General features: G+C 42.4%; 1 protein-coding gene across 4 annotated transcripts in view; it reads left to right on the top strand.

Moving 5' to 3' along the window:
* ARHGEF3 (Rho guanine nucleotide exchange factor 3) overlaps window positions 1-17989 on the top strand; it is a 306479-nt gene that overhangs the window by 150170 nt on the left and 138320 nt on the right. For all 4 annotated transcript variants that reach the window (XM_049640756.1, XM_049640760.1, XM_049640757.1 and 1 more), the window contains one exon: window positions 12229-12291. In XM_049640756.1, coding sequence (XP_049496713.1) covers window positions 12229-12291 — 63 coding nt within the window. The remainder of the gene's footprint in view (window positions 1-12228; window positions 12292-17989) is intronic.

Raw genomic sequence — 17989 nt, 5'->3', positions numbered from 1 at the left:
AGGAAATAGCCACCACCAAACAAAAGGACAGTTGTTCCAGTACCCACATAATCTATAATGGCATTAATAAAATGACATATATACATGCTTAGGGTACATAAGTACAAGAAAGCACCAAATAAAAAGCGATAGTCTTCTTCCTACCCTAGGCTTGTCCCCAGTTTCATGTGCTTCCTTACAGGAAAAACTTAATACATATATCAGGGTGTATGTATGTATATGAGAGTATGTACTTTTTCTGTTTTCTTTTTTTAATGTTTATTTATTTTGAGAGAGAGAGTGAGCATGAGTGGGGGAAGGACAGAGAGAGAGGGAGAGAGAGAGAATCCCAAGCAGGCCCCACAGGGTCAGCACAGAGCCTGATGTGCAGCTTTATCCCATGAACTGTGAGATCATGACTTGAGCCGAAATCAAGAGTTGGACGCTTAACTGACTGAGCAACCCAGGCGCCTTTGTACTTTTTCTCCTTTAATTTTAAGAATTTGACATAGCAGGAAACAGGCTGTGCACACTGTTTATTATTATTATTCTATTATTATTATTTTGGTAACTCAATATATCCTGGAGGTCTTTCCATACACTGGGTGGCTCTACACTATTCTTTCTAATAGCATGGTATGTCTCATTATATGGATAGACTAGTTTTACTTAGCCAGTCTGTTTTGGTGGACATTTTGTTTCCAGTGTCTTGCTATTATAAACAGTGCTACAGTAAACACCCTTCTGCACAGGTCTTGGTCAAAGTATATCCATGGTTTCCCCACGGTTGTTCCTATTAGTCATTTTATTGGTATTATCAGAGCATCTTCCAGAAAGTTCACTTATATAAGCTCACACTTTTGCCTGCAGTATATAAGGACAGGTTAAATGATTTTGTTGACACCTGCCTCCACACTTCTAAGGCTCCTGATTATAAGTCTCCAGTGTTCCCACCAATCATGGAGACCAAGAATCAAACCAGGCTTCCATTCTAAGACTGTAATTAAATGCCTATTTGTGTTGTTGTTTCTCACCTTAATTGAAAATCTGCAGGTCTAATCTCTCCATGCAAGAACGAACTTCACCTGGTGAATAGAGATACAAAAAAAAAGTAACATTGGGGTTGTCCTTGTTAGCAGTAAGGGCTTATACTTAAAGCAGTTTGGTCTCTAATTTGTAATCAAATGAAGGCAGCTCCCTGATAGAGTCTTGCCAGGACCTTTTGCCAGAGGAGAACTGTGGGTGGACCATGAAGTCAGGAGAAGGAGGAGCTGTGACTCTCTCTGACTTCTGGACACTTCCCAACCTCTGATCAGAGAGGAAGCAGACTCAGCCCTTTGTGTGTCTTGTACAAGGGAAGATCAATGTGAAGGTCACTTGATTTTAAATTTCTTCCCAGACTTATCTTTAAAATCTCATGTAAATTGACATTCCGTTCTTGTTGAAGCATACAAATAATGGCTGGCATGGCTTCCTGCAAAGTCAAGTTGATGGACTGTGTTTATTCTGTGGCTTCACCTGCCTCCTAGTACACTTCCAATGCTAGAGGCACTGGGCTATATTCAGCTTATCTTTGGCTCAGTCCCACAGAAACAGACCCAAATACAAGTGCAAGTGGTTTATTTGGGAAATAATCCCCAGAAGCACTGCTGACAAAACAGGGAAGAGACAGGGAAGGGAAGGAAGGTGATACAGGACGTAATCATGAACAGGTTAGCTCTGTGGGCAGCTGGGTTTCAATCCTGCTGGGGACTGCTGGGACACTACATAGGACAGTGGTTCTCAAACTTTGCTGCACATTAGAATCACCTGGGGAGCTTTTGAAACTCCTGATGTTCAGAATCCCTGGATAATGGGAGCCAGGCATGAGAGTTTTTTAAACTCCCTTGGTGGTTCCAGTGTACGGTCAAGATTGAGACCATATCTCAGAGTTGTCCCCACAAACTGTAGGAAGCTGGGCTATTTGCCTACTAACTCCTGATCACAGGTTGAGGGCTGCTCCTGATGGCATTAAATCCCTAGCATTTCTGGCCAGTAGAAAGTCCAGTTACGTAAGGGAATAGTGGTTGCCTAGGGATGTGGACCAGCAGGACTGGCTACACAGCCAGATCTGACATAAAATTTTTTTGTTTTGTGCACTTACAGAGCACCCTCAATGAGCCATTTAAACTCTTTAAGTCTCAGTTTCCTCAGGTGTAATTATTTTTGTGTGTGTATACAGCTGTAAAGATTGGATGTCACATGTGGAAAGTACCCAGCATGCAGTGGATCCTTTTTTAAAAATTTTTTAATGTTTTTATTTATTTTTGAGACACAGAGACAGAGCATGAGTGGGGGAGGAGCAGAGAGAGAGGGAGACACAGAATCTGAAGCAGGCTCCAGGCTCTGAGCTGTCAGCACAGAGTCCAACACAGGACCCAGACTCACAAACCGCAAGATCAGGACCTGAGCTGAAGTTGGACACTTAACCGATTGAGCCACCCAGGTGTCCTGCAGTGGATTCTTAATAGACGGTTGTCATTATAAACCCAGCAAAGGGAAGGAGGAATGAAAAGGAAGAGCGGCCAGAATATGCCATAAAAAACCCTAAACTTCAGCAACTCAAGTTGTGAGTTCTAATCTGATAGCCAGTACCTAATGGTTCTGCCAGGGAACCTTTTCTCTATTTAAAGGACTGTCTTGATGAGTTGTCCGGATTTACAATGCATCTCAGCAGGTGCAGCCAGTATTCACCTCTGCTTTGTGTGGCAAGGTGCCTCCAGGAGTAGATGGTCCAGACACCAGGGAACCAAAGGAAACCTTGCTCTCCCTATGGTTAAATGCCTGCCTGTTAGCATTTAAGGACCTACTTAGGAATGCATGGGGTGCTGTGGCTGATAAGGCATCACCAGCACCGGGATCTTTCTAGATAGGAAAAGGCAGGAACACAAAATGAGTAAAGATCTGAGAACTCTCCTTGTAAAATCACGTTCCCAGTATTACTGTGGACCACAAACACGTTTGACTCTGAATTGTGCAGTTGGATTATCGAAGTTGATTGGTTACATAGAGTAATTATCTAGAAATTAAGCAATTGTTTAGACATTCCCTAAACCATACAAATAACTTTTTTGTTGATAAGGGCTTCAAACCGTTGCATATGCAAAGAATTTTAATAAATGAGAGTTCACTATGCTGTTAAAAGTAAATGAATGAACACATAAAAGAGGGCCAGGGAAGCATCAGCGATTGTAATGTGTTATGAACGAAGGACCGTGATTAGTCCGAGTCAGTGCACCTGAGAGCCAGTAAAAATATACACAAAATAATTATAGTAATTATTAGAAGGCCAAGAAAAAAGCACTCTGGTTAATTCAATTTTGTGCTTCCTGTCACATCCTATTGTTGAAAATCTTTGTGAATAACACCCCCTTCTCCCAAGTTAAATTGATGCCCATAATGAAGTTTTTCTAGGTAATCTCTCTGGAAAATATACTCACCAGCTCTCTACCCTGAATAGACCACGTTTCCTGTCTTCTTTCCTGCTCCCCTGGCCTTGAGTTTTTGGAGGGAAAGGTGGTCTATGTTTGAGGAATGACAGTGACTCTGGCTGCCAGTTGGTTAGCAGGGCTCTCCCCTCCTCCCGTTTGTCCGGTTGGACGTGATTTCCTTCCCGTGGGAGAGAAGGACCTTTCCTTGGCCAGGACGATTTCATCTCTGCTTCCAAACAGCCTAAAGGCCAGGTGTTCCATGGCCAAAATCAACAATAAGGGCTTTTCCTAGTTTTCCAAAGTCAGGTTAGTGGGTAGACTTTTATACATTTTAAGTATTTTCTCTATGGTTTGTTTCCTCTGGCACATGCTCTCACTTGCTGTTACTGCTATAGTTGCTTCTGCTACTATTTCGCTGATAGTTGAGTAGCTACTGTGTGCCAGGCATTGTGCTAAGCCCTTTACCCACAATGATCTAGTTAACTCTCACGATAACTTTTGTATTCCCATTTTATAGATGAGGAAACTGAGGTTTGAATAGGTGAAATGATGTGCTTAAAGTTCTACAACAAATACAAGTCATAACTTGGGTGTGAAGCCACCAAGTCTGACTTCAGTGCCAACTTAGCATTTTCAAACTATAGTTAATGGCATCTGAACATAAAATTACATTTCATGTTAGTTATGGTTTCTTCACTAGTAGCTCAGAGAACACCAGGATTTCCAGGTTTGCTACCCCATGAGCACATTGAAGAGTCTAGAAAACAGGATGAGGTTGCTGGATGTTGGAGAAGGGTGTTTTAAAAATAGGAGGAACTCCCAGGAGTGTATTAAAAATGAAGGAGGGGTCCCTCTCTCGCTCACGCCTGCAGCTTCAGACAGGAGCAAAACAGAATGTGGATCCGTTCCCTGCCCAAACGTGAGTTTAGCAAGTCAAGCTCCAGCTAAGGGCAAGTACAAGAACACAAAATCCTTTTGCTAATCTCTCCCCAAAGAAGGCGCAGATGAAAGGGAGGCATTAAAGCCTCTGAAACCACCATAGCTGTTTGCCAGCAAAGAGATAAATCAAAAAAGGTTTGAGATCTGGTTTGAATTTAATAATTACAAACGACTAATCGGGGGCCATTTGCTGTCAGGTTGGGAGCTGCGCTCCTTCCATCAGTGTGTTTTTGCTGCTCTGCTCACTTGGTTATTAAATAGAAAAGCCCTGTGATTAAATAACAGGGCTGTTCCGACACTAATCAATTCAATCTCAGCCATTTAAAATGAAGTCAGGCCTTGCATTTGCCCTGTCTCTGTGAGAGGAGTAAGGACAACACACTGGAAACGTGACTGAAGGTATCTGGAGAGCGTCCATTTAGACCCCTGTGTGCTGTGGGTAGTTCCAGGATGGTCAGGCTGCGTCCTAGCCAGGTTCCCCCCATCCTGTAGGATCCCCATCTCTGGTACCCACCCTGCCCACCTCACGATGTCAGATAACAACAGAACAGCGGCGACAACAGTGGTAATGGAAAGTGCCACAGTAACAAGAATAATGACCATTTTTTAATCTTTTGCTATTTGCCGGGCCCTGTTCTAAATATTTTATTTCCTTTAATCTTCGAAATAACCCCATGATGGAGAAATCAAAGCTTATGGAAGTGTTTTATAGACACAGATCCCCACATCTAGAAACTGCCCCCGGCCCATTGTAGGTCCTCAGTGAATAATTGTTGAGCGAATGAAGGGATAAAGAAGTAAGTTTATCACACCAAATAGCAAATAGTGGAGCTGGATTTTGAACTCAGGTCTGTGTCATTTAAGCTCTTAATTTCCTTCAGGTATGTAGGGAAATACCTTGTGAGCCTTTTATATTGTTTTTAAAAGGCATTATTTTAAATGTGTTTAAATATATTTTATATTTTTAATATATTCAAATAAGGTACATGTTGGGTTTTTTTAAATTTTTAATGTTTATTTTTGAGAGAGACAGAGTACAAGTGGGGGAGGGGGCAGAGAGAGAGAGAGAGAGAGAGTCACAGAATCTGAAGCAGGCTCCAGGCTCTGAGCTGTCAGCACAGAGCCTGATGCGGGGCTCAAACTCATGAACCATGAGATCATGACCTGAGCAGAAGTTGGATGCTTAACTGACTGAGCCACCCAGGCACCCCATATTGTTTTTAAACAATATAAAAAGAGAAATAGCATTGTAAGGCAGAAAGATCAGTGGTTTGAGAATTAGGCTGGCCTAGAGAGAAATCCCTCTCTAGTATTTACTAATTTTGTGACCTTGAGTGAGCATGAGTGTCCCTCACTGTAAAATGAACACAGCAATTCTTATTTAAACTGGGTTAAAGAGTAGCTTAAATGGAACAGTCCTTTAAATTGTGAGCACACTGCTTGGCTCATAGCAGGTGCCCACTTTCAGCTTTCACTTCCTTCCGCTTGTGTATTAGAAAGCACCTGGAGAGGCGCCTGGGTGGCTCAGTCGGTTAAGCGTCCGACTTCGGCTCAGGTCGTGATCTCGTGGTCCATGAGTTCGAGCCCCGTGTCGGGCTCTCTGCTGAAAGCTCAGAGCCTGGAGCCTGCTTTAGATTCTGTGTCTCCCTCTCTCTGACCCTCCCCCGTTCATGCTCTGTCTCTCTCTGTCTCAAAAATAAATAAACATTAGAAAGCACCTGGATTCTCCTTGGATTCTGAGATTCCAAACCTCAAAGATCTCAAGATTTGAGTCTAGAGAGAATGGGAGCTGAGCCCAATAAGGATAAGACATTAAGGCTTGGCCCAGTTCTTCTGAACATTGATCAGTCAGGGATAGGGTCAGTGCTCTCCATAGAGAGCCTTACCCAGGACACCAGAGAAAAACTAGTTGTTTATGGACCATTTACTCATGAGATTTAGTGGTCTACCTTGTTCTATTAGAAGGTAGCCATGCCTAAAGGAGAGAGCCATTGAGTGGCCTGGAGAACAAAGATGCTTCGTGAAAGTGGGTTGGAAGGAGCACAGGTGAAGACTTATGGTTGAGATAGCAGGATGGTGTTACCAGTAGTGAGTCTCAAACAGAGTCCACTCAGATCCATCCAAACATACCCCTATCTCCATCAGACCTTATATCTGAATATATGAGGTTTGCTTTGCTCTGTTGCAAATTAACAAAGGGGCTTTGTATTTGTTTCTTTTTTTTTTTTAATTTTTTTTAACGTTTATTTATTTTTGAGACAGAGAGAGACAGAGCATGAATGGGGGAGGGTCAGAGAGAGAGGGAGACACAGAATCTGAAACAGGCTCCAGGCTCTGGGCTGTCAGCACAGAGCCCAACACGGGGCTCGAACTCACGGACCGCGAGATCATGACCTGAGCCGAAGTCGGACGCTTAACTGACTGAGCCACCCAGGCGCCCCTGTTTGTTTCTTTTGATTCGAGAAACATGAGAGAGTTTTTCTAGCACCCAAGCATCTCTAGAAAGTATCTCATCAAATATGTAACCTGCAGGTCTAAGGAACCAGATAGTATATTCAGCCCCTTTGTTCTTATAAATTCCCCTCTGTAATTGCCTTTCCTGCCTGCCCTAGATAGGTGCCTAGGTGTTCAAAGGGTTCAAGTGCCCATTAAGTTCACTTATGATTTGGTTCAAGCTGGCTGTTCCCCTTCAGTTGAGGTATTCTTATACTTTGATTCCTTGCTCCTAAAGAATGAATCCCTGTGCCATTGCTGAGGGCAGTGCCTGGATAGATGCCCTGGTCATGGGAGTCCCTCACCCTTGAACAGATCTGACATTCCTTCTCATAGGGGGAGTGGAAGTCACCCATATCCCACTTAGACCAATGTTTGAACAGCCATGATTTAACATCTCTATGTATTTTAAGAAAAATAAATGCCTCCATTGGTAAGGGAAAAAAAACCTTTCTTATTTGGAAAGCAAGAGTTGTAGCTTAAACTTGCAGGTTTTGTGTCTCCAAGGAAATCTGAGGTTGAAGAATGTCAGCTTTCAGTGATCTTTGCTTTTGAGGTTTTGATTTAATTTTGGCAGCCAGGTGGTTAGCGGAAGGGAAGGGCGTCACCTCAAAAACACTGGCCTCCTTTATTCATTCTTTCGTTTAGTCACTCATTCAGAAATTATTCATTGACCTACTGCACAGGGCACTGGGGTTTAAAGTTATGTACGCAAATCAGCGCAAACTATAGCACCCAAGGCGCTCTGTTTTCATGGTTGAAAGGGAAGTAGACTCTGCATTCGCTTCAGTAAATTGAACAAGAATAACAGGGTGGGTCCATGGCTCCTCCAATTGGCTGATGAGAACATGCAGGGCCAAGTGTGTAAATGCAGACAGTTTGCTCAGTGTCCTTCCAGCCTAGGAACCTCCCCTCCCCCACAGGTAAGCTGCCCTTTGTTTCTGATGCACAGGGAAAGTAAAATGGTGGCTTGACTCAGCCCTAGCCTACCTGGTGGCAGGCAGTGATAGCTTCTAAAACTATAAAGGACCACAAAATGTTATCTAGGTGTACTGTCTTCAAGGCCAGTCCTTTAATAGAATAAGTTATAAAGGTGTTTCCTCCCCAACTCCTCATGTGCAACACTTTCTTACTCCATCTCTGTACGATGTGCCCTTCCAGACTCTGGGACAGGACAGTGTAGTGGGGAAACACATAGCCTGGAGCCTGATGAATCCAGGCTCTGCCTCTTGCTAATTATAGAACTTTGGGCAAATCCCTGCCCCTCTCTGAACCTCCATCTCCTCCTCTGTAAAATGGAGATAACACCCTCTGCTTTCTGAGATACACATTTGTCTGTGTCTCCAGGATTTAAATTTCCCATGAACTGTTCTTCAGATCGTTGACATGAGCTCAGCTCTCCAATAGTTTAGAAATTCCTGGGTGGAATTTAGAAGCTCCTAGGTTGTGGTATGCAACCCATGCATGGGGCTGTGTCACCTGCACACCTTTCATCGCGTGGGCCAATCAGGCTGGCTGGTCTGGTGGAGTGGGTGCCCATTTGGTCCCCTCTCTCTCCCGCTGTGCCCCCGTTGGAGTTGGGTAATTGGTGAAGATAACAAGCTTCTCAAAGGGTGCAGGACTGAGGGCATCTGCAAAACAATCAAGTGCTATCGTAGGGTGTGAGGGCCATGCATCAGGTACTGCAGCAGGTTCTGGAACGTGACCTTGACAGACCAAGTCCTGCCTTCATGGGCTTATGGCTCATGAGAAGGTCAGCCAAAAACCAGAAAACAAAAGATTAAATTAAATGGGGGAAGGGAAGGAGGAAAAAAAATAGATACAAATAGGGAGGGAGGGAGGCAAACCACAAGAGACTATTAAATACAGAAAACAAACTAACGGTGGATGGGGAGGTGGGGGAGAGGGAAAATGGGTGATGGGCATTGAGGAGGGCACTTGTTGGAATGAGCAGTGGGTGTTGTATGGAAGCCAATTTGATAATAAATTATATTCATAAAAAAATTAAAAAAGTAAATTATCGTTCTAAACTGTGTCTCCCTTTCTAGTCTGTCTCAGCACTTCATCTGACTCATTCACAACGGAGATCACAATCTGTAATTATTTTGTTTTCTTTTTACTCCCAGTTAGTGAGCATGGAGCTTGCCTAGCTCATTCACTGCTGTATCCCCAGATCCGCCGCAGGGCTTTGCACATCAGAAGTGCTCAGTAAACACAAAACAAGTGAACAGATGGCTAAACGACACTGGTGAAGTTTTTGCTTCAGGCCCAGAACTTAACCATCAGGCTCCTTCTTGGTTGCTGGCAGTGGTCAGTCACCACCCCCTGTAATAGAAATCGAAAAGAAAATCCATTTTGATAACCCTTCAGCTTTCATTTTATAAATGTGTGGTCTTAAGGAGATCACTCTATCCCCGATTAAGTGGCCATGGCTTAATTAAAAAGGCTACTAGAGGATGTTTATCTTCTGGATTTGACACTTGGAGCACATGAAGTGTCGGAGGTTAGGGGTGCTCTGGAGACTGGGTTCCAGCCCTGGGTAATTGTTGAGTTGGTCTGGAGAGAGCTATGTGCCTCTGAGGGAAAAAACTCTTGGAATGCCTGGGTGGCTCAGTTGGGTAAGCATCTGACTCTTGATTTTGGCTCAGGTCATGATCTCACGGTTTGTGGGTTCAATCCCTGAGTTGGGCTCTGCACTGATAGCACAGAGCCTGCTTGGGATTCTCTCTTTCCCCCTCTCTCTCTCCCCAGCCCTGGCTCATAAGCACACTCTCTCTATTTCTCTCTCAAAAATAAACATTAAAAAAAACCCCGTCTTATTATCCCCTCTCCTTCACCAGGATGGGCTTCTTGAGATAACAGGCTACCATTAACATGTTGCATTGACAAAATTGTTGAGCTCTAAGACTGGAATTGTAGCACCATGAAATTCTATAACTTGACAATATTGGGTAGCAGCATATATCTGTGTGGCTTGCAGTTTGGGTAACATGTGACAGGAGCTGCTATTTATTGTGTGCCTACTGTGTGGCAGGTCTCGTTCCTGCCTCCATATGCATATCATCTATGATCCTAGCAACAACCCTACCTGGTAGGCATTATTCATCTCATAGACAACATCCCAGAGCCTCTGCCCCTCATGGCATTTCCCAAACGCCCAGGTATAACACTGTGGCCTCTCAACGCAAGAGAAGCCAGACTCAGGAAGGGCACAGACTATCCTGGGTAGCAGCTGTCCCCTCTCTTGCACCCCAGCACATGTTACTGATTGATTGCAGCATTGTCCCATTTTGCTGTGCTGTGTACTGCTTCTCAATACAGCTCCAGGCAGAGGCAACCAGACGTTCCGGGTAGTAAATGAGTTGTAACCTATTTGCCAAGCATGCTTTCAGTGATATGTGTAAAGGGTTTTGCCCCAGAAATTAGAATCCTGGATTCAGAGTGTTACACCCTAGCCACGTTACTTTGAACAAATTGTTTATCTCCCCTGACTTCAGTTTATTTATCCTAGAATGGAAATTATCCTTTGCTGTACTTGCCTCAAAAAGTCACCTTGTAAATATTAAGCAGTGAATTGGCTTCACTGACACCACAGTGCTGCTTTTAATTGTAACTAGATGATGAATCATAAGGGTCAGGTCCCTATACCAACACGAAGCATTCTCAAAATGGCACGTGGCTCTCCCCTTTTTTTCAAGGCTCCCCTCAAAGCCCCTGAATAGAGTATCTGACCCCCTAAAAAATCACCTGGTGAGTTTGTTAATGCAGATTCTTGAGCACCATCCCAGATGGCTGATTTGGTATCCTGGTTCCTGGCCTTCATCTCTAAATCATTCCACTGCTCAGATGGAATAATATGTAAGATCTAGAACTCCATTTCTCTGGATAGAACTATGTGCACCTGTGGGGTTCTAAAGATCTAGGCGGCTGGCTATGGAACAAGAGGCCCTCGTCCCCTCCCAATATCTTTGGCCTATGCAAACACCTTCTTCTCTGAGAAGACCTCTCCAACCCCCACCGACGCTAAACTAATTATTCCTCACTGTGCTTGCAGAGTCTTCTAAGCCATGTTTTGAGCATCCACTGTGTACCAGGCACTCTGCTAAGCTCTAAAATGTGTTACCATATTTACTCCTCTCCCTTTGAGAGTAGAAGCTAATATCATCACTCCCACCTTAAGAGTTGAGAAGGGGTAACTCAGAAAAGTGAAGTGACCTTCCTAGGATGTTTGGATTTTTCTACATTCTAGTTAATTCCTTCAGGGTCTGTCCCTCCTGAAAGAATATGAGTTAAGGAACTCACTCTCTGCTGCTGCTGGTCTTTGCAGTCCCAGAAGCAAAAGCAGGGCCAGGCTCATGATAGATGTTCAACAAATCTTCCTTGAACTGATTTGAAGAAATACTAGGACAATTGTAGTAAGACAGACAAGGATGGCTCTGGTTGCTTTCCACTTGTTGTCTTTCCTGCTCAGGGTATGATAGAGGAGGAGGAAGAGGTGGGCTTCTTTAGGGATTGAAGACCAACATGTCTCTGGATTCCATGGGAACTTCATGCCAGTGATTCTGGTCCTTTGGTAAGTTTCTGCCAAGTTATGATCAGGAGACTTAAAAAGTCATACCATAGGGACTCAAGTGATACTTGCCTGGTTGGTTGAGCTGGAATGCAGAAGTGAGGTGAATGTATCCCTGATGAGCTCTATTATGGTTTGTAGATGGAGTTTCTTTTCTTTTTATAAAGAAGAAAATATATTTTCCACATCTAACCTGGCAGATGGTCATAAGTTCATTGCAAATACAGTTTTCTTCAGTTCCAGTAATGATTTTTCTTGGTGTTGATGGCTATAAAATAGGAAGATTGGAGATGATGTCTAAGATTTGTTCCAGCATTCTGGTTCTGTGATTATATCAGGATCCTGGACTAAGTTTAGAACTTTAAATTTAAATTACCCACGTACAAAGCACCTCTAGAAATGAAATATCTTCAAGTGAATTAGATTTCCTTTCCGGTCTAGCGTCTTCTTCCAAGTTAGTCAGAATCTGAACTTTATATCTAAATATCTAAGCCTTAATATATAAAGACATTTAGGAAAAAAGGAAATACAAAAAAAAATTGTAGCAGCAGGAATCAGAATAATGTAAGCCAATTACCTTAGAGTTTGAAGCTTCTCCATGATTTCTTAAGCTTTCTTAGAATTGTTCATTTACATAGGTTGGTTAAAGGTTTTCGGGAAACACGGTAGAAATGGCAAGGGTTGCATGTGCCATTCGATTGATTGCTTTTTTTCTTCCCTTAATCAAAGCCATAATCCCTGTTTGCATTTGAACCTTGTCTATCGTTTGTTTTGCAGCGAAAACGCAAGCAGAGCACCCAGGATGAGGATGCCGTTAGCCTTTGCAGTCTCGACATAAGCGTAAGTACAGCGCTTCCTGTTTCCTCTGCCGTGAGAACACGTCTCAGCTCTGAATCTGTTTGTCAACATGCTGTGCGCCATAAGTGGGCTTCCAGGATCCGACAATGGAAGTTGTGAAGTGGGGAAAACTCTTTTTGACATTTCACTTGACTGGAGAAAGCTGCGTGGCTCCCAAGCCAAGCTCTTCATTGCTCATGTTTTGTTTTTGTTTTTGTTTTTCTCATGAAATGAAGTATGAAATCAGTGCATCTGAGTAGAGTCTAGATAAATGCCACCGTGCTGTTTTAGAGGCTGGTTCCAGAAGATGGTCAGATGTTTGTCTCCCTTACAGGGAAGTTAGTGAGTTGGTCAGGCAGCCGGTGCCCAAAGGCTGGGAGAAGTCTCCAGCAGCTGGCAGAGTGAGTGACTTTGGATTTAACAGATCTTCGTTTGACTCCAGATTCTACACTTACCATTTATGTGACACCTTTCCTTGCCTCTGTTTTCTCATCTGGAAAATAGGGATGAAAAGACGTCACCTAACAGGATTGTTGTGGGGATCAAATAAAACAACAAAAGTGAGACTACCAAGCACACTTCCTGGGACATACTAGGCACCCACCAAATGTGAGCCTTCTATTTTTCTTTAAAAGCAGAAGTTTGCAAAAGATATTTAATGACATGTTAGTCGAGTGCTGGTGATGAGAGAGGCAAAGAACTTTCTTGAATTTTTCAGGCTGTGTCCTCGGTGCTTAATTTCAGCAGCTTTCTTTGCATGGCTTCTTTGTCTCCGCAGTGACACAACTGGGAAGCCAACATGGGCCTCCAATGCACTTATTATCAAAGGGCTGGGGGTGGATATTCAGGCCCTCCTGGGATCCCTGTGTCCATCCATCATCTGTACTTCCTTGGAGTCTGGTCATTGTGCATGGTGGATCCATCCAGCTTTGGGCCCTGGTCTTCTCCTCTGTGGAAACCACAGAAGCCATTGTTATGAGATGAGAAGGCTTCTGTGCTAATAATTAAGAACCGGGTCATGATCCTGGCTCTGCCTATAACTAGCAGTGCAACCTTGGGCAAGTTGAATCTCCTCTCTGGGCCTCAGTTTCCTCATTTGTTAAAAAAAAAAAAAGTTTGAGATCAAGTCCTCTGAAACCATTGTGAATATTTGGAACTTTGTTGAACATGGATTATTGGGTTCTCGTATGACAGCATTTAGTTAAATGTTCTTCCAGTATAAACAATGCTCTTCCAGTTATTTTTAAATGTTTTTATTTATTTATTTTCAGAGAAACAGAGAGAGGGCACAAGCAGGGGAGGGGCAGAGAGAGAATCCCAAGCAAGCTCTGAACTGACAGCACAGAGCCTGACTTGGGGCTTGATCTCACGAACCATGAGATCATGACCTGAGCTGAAATCCAGAGTCTGTTGCTTAACTGACTGAGCCATCCAGGCATCTCTAATTATTGCAGAGTTTTCTGTGATGCAAATAGCCATGATGGAATGATCCTGAGCTGGTGTCTAATTAATGTACTTGGACATCTTTATTTCACCATATGGTGTTTGTTCCAGTCTTTAGACCATCAGATTGATGGAGTTGGACCAGTTTACTAGGATACCATGGTAACAGGACAAAAAGATGATGTTCTTCTGGGTTTTACTTTACTCACTGAATGTTTTATTATTGACAGGTGAAGTCAATGAAACTCTTAGTAGCAGTAAGGTTTTTGTTATTTGAATGTTTTTAATTTTGTGGGAATTATTAGAATCATTGACTTTTAGAATTGAAAGAACCTTAGCCACCATCTAGTTCTGTCCTCTCACTTTGAAAATGAACAGTAGAAGCCCAGGGAGATGTAGTGATTTAAGGTAAGACTTTAGTCATTTCTACAATTATACCTCATCATACATATTTCTTCAACTACATTATACTATATTTATTTTTCAGGAAAACATGTCTCTAGAAGTTTTTAAAGTAAAAAACCACTAAACTCTCTTATATGAAAAGATTATTTATGAGTTGTGATTTGATTTTTGTCTTGATTGGCATCAATGACCTTGTCTTCTCATGAAGGTCACTTAAGTCTCATATAATGAATGATCCAACCTCTTTTCTCTTGGTGTGGCTACAAAAGACTCCACACCCCCCCTCTTTTAATCATCTCATAACATGTTTTGTTATAATAAAGAGACTTTTATAGAAATCTAGCTTTATGCTTAGGGATATGCTATGGCCAAATTCCTTTCTAATTTGCCTGGCATTTTTTCCTGAATCTTGGCAGATTCTAGAACCTGGGACAAGTTTCCTACAGATATTATCACATAGTATTATAATAAATGTAAAAGTTAGAAAGACCCTACAAATCTCCTAGACTCTTAGAAGCTGTTAGAAGACATGAAAACTGGTGTGTTCTAGGTTTACTGACAATCCCAGTCATATGGAAATGATAAGATGTGTGACAGGTCAACACGAGGCCTTGGGAGAAGTGGTACTGATTTTCCATGCCTTCTACCTAATAGCCATTCAGCAGACATATTTTGAACTGAATAAGTAGGAGGTGCAGTCACTCACATTATTTTCCATAAAAGGCAATAATGTCTAAATAAATAGATGAGTCCAATAAATTAAGTGTTCTAATAAATAAATGGCCTTTGCAGGTCACTCGAAGATGCTTTAAAATGGCAATAGCTCAGTAATTGCAGTCCCTTAACTAACCAGCAGCATTACTGAAGAGTTGCTTGAAACTGTTTCTATGTGTAGTGGAAAGAATCTAAAAAGAAGGTGGGTTCTGATGGATGACTCATATGAGAGGATGTGAGGGTTTGGGAAAATAATACTAGTAACTCTCAATTTTGATTCCATTTAATAAGTGGAAAGATAGTCATCAGATGTGTAGCTTCAATAAGAAGTTACTAGATGAGGGGATGGGGTCCTTTGGGGATCATGGTCAAATTTCCATTGCGTTGCAGCTCAGTGCTGCATATACATTGAGCTCTTGGTTTTTACTTATTGTTTGATTGGTTTTTAAAAGCAAAAAAAAAAACAACAGTGAACCCTAATGTGTGTGTAGAATTTAACATACATACCCCTTTTAAAGAACTATATCTGTGGCATAGAGTAGGCAGATATTAACACAGAGGAAATCTTCCCCCTTTGATTAAAAAATATGTATAGGGCCCCTCAGGGTGTCTGAGTGATGATAACCCCAAACATTCCCACTGACATCTTGCTTCAGTTTAAAGCCTCAGATGACGATTCTGATAGGTGACTGGAAAGGAGTTTTTCCTCCTAACCTCCTATTGAACTTGGGCTTACAGACCAAATAGGAGTGTATAAGCTAAGAAAAAAGCTTATTTTTTCAGATAAGAATCTTCCATTATTTGGGGGATCATGGACTCTTTTGGGAATCTGGACTCAAGAAAATTTTACAAGATTGACGTGTGATTTCATGGGCCCAGTGGAGCTCAGCCAAGACCGCATTTTAGAGTTCCTCTTAAAAAGGGAATTGGAAGGGTCTTAAGGTATGGTGATGTATCTCCAAAGAATTATTCTCCCACCCTCCACCCCCAGCACTTGGTGGAAAATGAATTGTGATGGAATGCCTATGCTAGTTGACGCTATAATTGTTCTCTAATTTTTCCCACCGCTTTATCCGAGCCAGTGGCTGAGCCCCCAGCTTCCTGGCAGGATGGAACACAAACTATTCCAGAAAAAAAAGGAAAAAAAAAAAAAAAAAGGCAACCTATGCTTTTGAGAACAAACTGCAGAGTGGAGAGTGCTCCTAGCAGCCGCCTACAAATCTCCTCTCACGTCAGAGGATACGAGTGGGATGGTTTCAGGGACATTGCTTCCCCCACAGCACTTTTCTGGTTTAACTTCTAACGGGAGAGAGATGCCTGAGTGAAGAGCCAGTGTTCATGATGCCCTAGGAGAGGCCCTTGGTGGAAGAACCAGGTGAGCCCCTGATGGAGGGCACCGCCTAGCACCAAGCATCCTTTCTCAAAAAATAAATGAGTTCTGGGGCAGGCATGAAAATAGTTTCCAGTGATAAAAACAATGTAAAAGATGAAAAGGAATGAATACATGTTCTTTGTAGAAAATTTGGACAATGTGAATAAGACAAGTCATTAATAATCCCACCTCAAGGCAGTAGCTACATTTTGATGCATTATCTTCTTGGCATTTTATGCACACACTTTAAAATGTTTCATTATGAACAGTGCAGACATACAAAATGGCATCAAAGATAATATAAAATGTAACCACTAATGCAACTGAGGAAATATGCCCTTAACAAAAAAGCGGAAAGTTCTTGCAAACCCCTTGCTCTGCTGATGTTTAATGTTTATTGTTGCCTTGCCTGTCTATAAACTTGCTACAATACGTGTATCCCTAAGTAGCATATATATTTAAGTTTATATAAGCACAAATTTTAAACATTGGGATCATAACACATATTAATTTATTCCTGAAGTTTTCATTTACTACATTGAGATCATGTCACCACATCCAAAAATGTTCCTTAAGAACATTATTTTTTAAAAAAAATTTTTTTTAACGTTTATTTATTTTTGAGACAGAGAGAGACAGAGCATGAACAGGGGAGGGGCAGAGAGAGAGAGGGAGACACAGAATCCGAAACAGGCTCCAGGCTCTGAGCTGTCAGCACAGAGCCCGATGCGAGGCTCAAACCCACGGACCGTGAGATCATGACCTGAGCCGAAGTCGGACGCTTAACCTACCAAGCCACCCAGGCTCCCCAAGAACATTATTTTTAATAACTATATAGTACTTTGTTAGATGAATGCACCAGTTGTTTTTAGCCAATCCTTTATTGGATATTTAGGTAAATTATAATTTTTTACTATTATAAATAACATTGACAGGCATTTAAGAGTATCTGTGTAATCTTTTATCAGTAGGATAAAATGGATAAAATACGAAATTCCTAGCTAAAAGAGTATAAATATTTTTAAACCCATGAGCAGGTTTGTACCCCTTCTAGCAGTGAGAGGTAGAAATGCAGTTCAGGGCAGTTGACTCTCATTCAGAAACTCAGAACAGGGATTGTTCTCATGTTTCTCTGGCCCATTTCTTTCAACTGTATTGCTGGTCTTTTGCAAAGTATGTGACTTTATATGGGGCATTTGCTTATACCTCGTCTTTGGGAAGAGTCCCTCCTGCTGCCCCTGGCAGGGCCCAGGCCCCTCTTGTGACTGGCGGGGATGAGACCAGTACAGGTAGAGCTAGTATTGGGGGGCATCCTTTCCCTGCTGAAGGGGCTTCCCCATGGGAGCAGGTGGCTGAACCATGAGTGGGGATGGGATAAGATCCACTGAATCCACACAACCACCCTGTCACCATAGGTGTTATCATACCCTTTTGAAGATGAGGAAACTGAGTCTCAGAGAGATAAACAATTTGCTCAAAGTCCTAGCTTATTGTAGATTCAAGCCCAGGATGGTCGGATTCCACAGCTTCCCCACAAGGCCTCCAGGCCAGGAAGAAGGTGAAATCATTAGGCTCCATGGCTTCTGGTAGTAGATGATGTACAGGACATTCAGCTCCTCTTATTGGCAAACCTTGGAGGTTTATGACATTTTTGTTACCTGTGCTTTCTGATTATTTACCCTGTTATATGGATATAGAAGGGAGAAAGAACTTTCCTGCCTCGATGAACCTAAATGATGTTTCATTGCTAGGATATGTTAAAGCAAA

Source organism: Panthera uncia, chromosome A2, assembly GCF_023721935.1.
Source record: "Panthera uncia isolate 11264 chromosome A2, Puncia_PCG_1.0, whole genome shotgun sequence".
Taxonomy (NCBI): Eukaryota; Metazoa; Chordata; class Mammalia; order Carnivora; family Felidae; genus Panthera; species Panthera uncia.
Note: the sequence above shows the minus strand (reverse complement) of the source record. Positions and strands in the feature narration are given on the sequence as shown.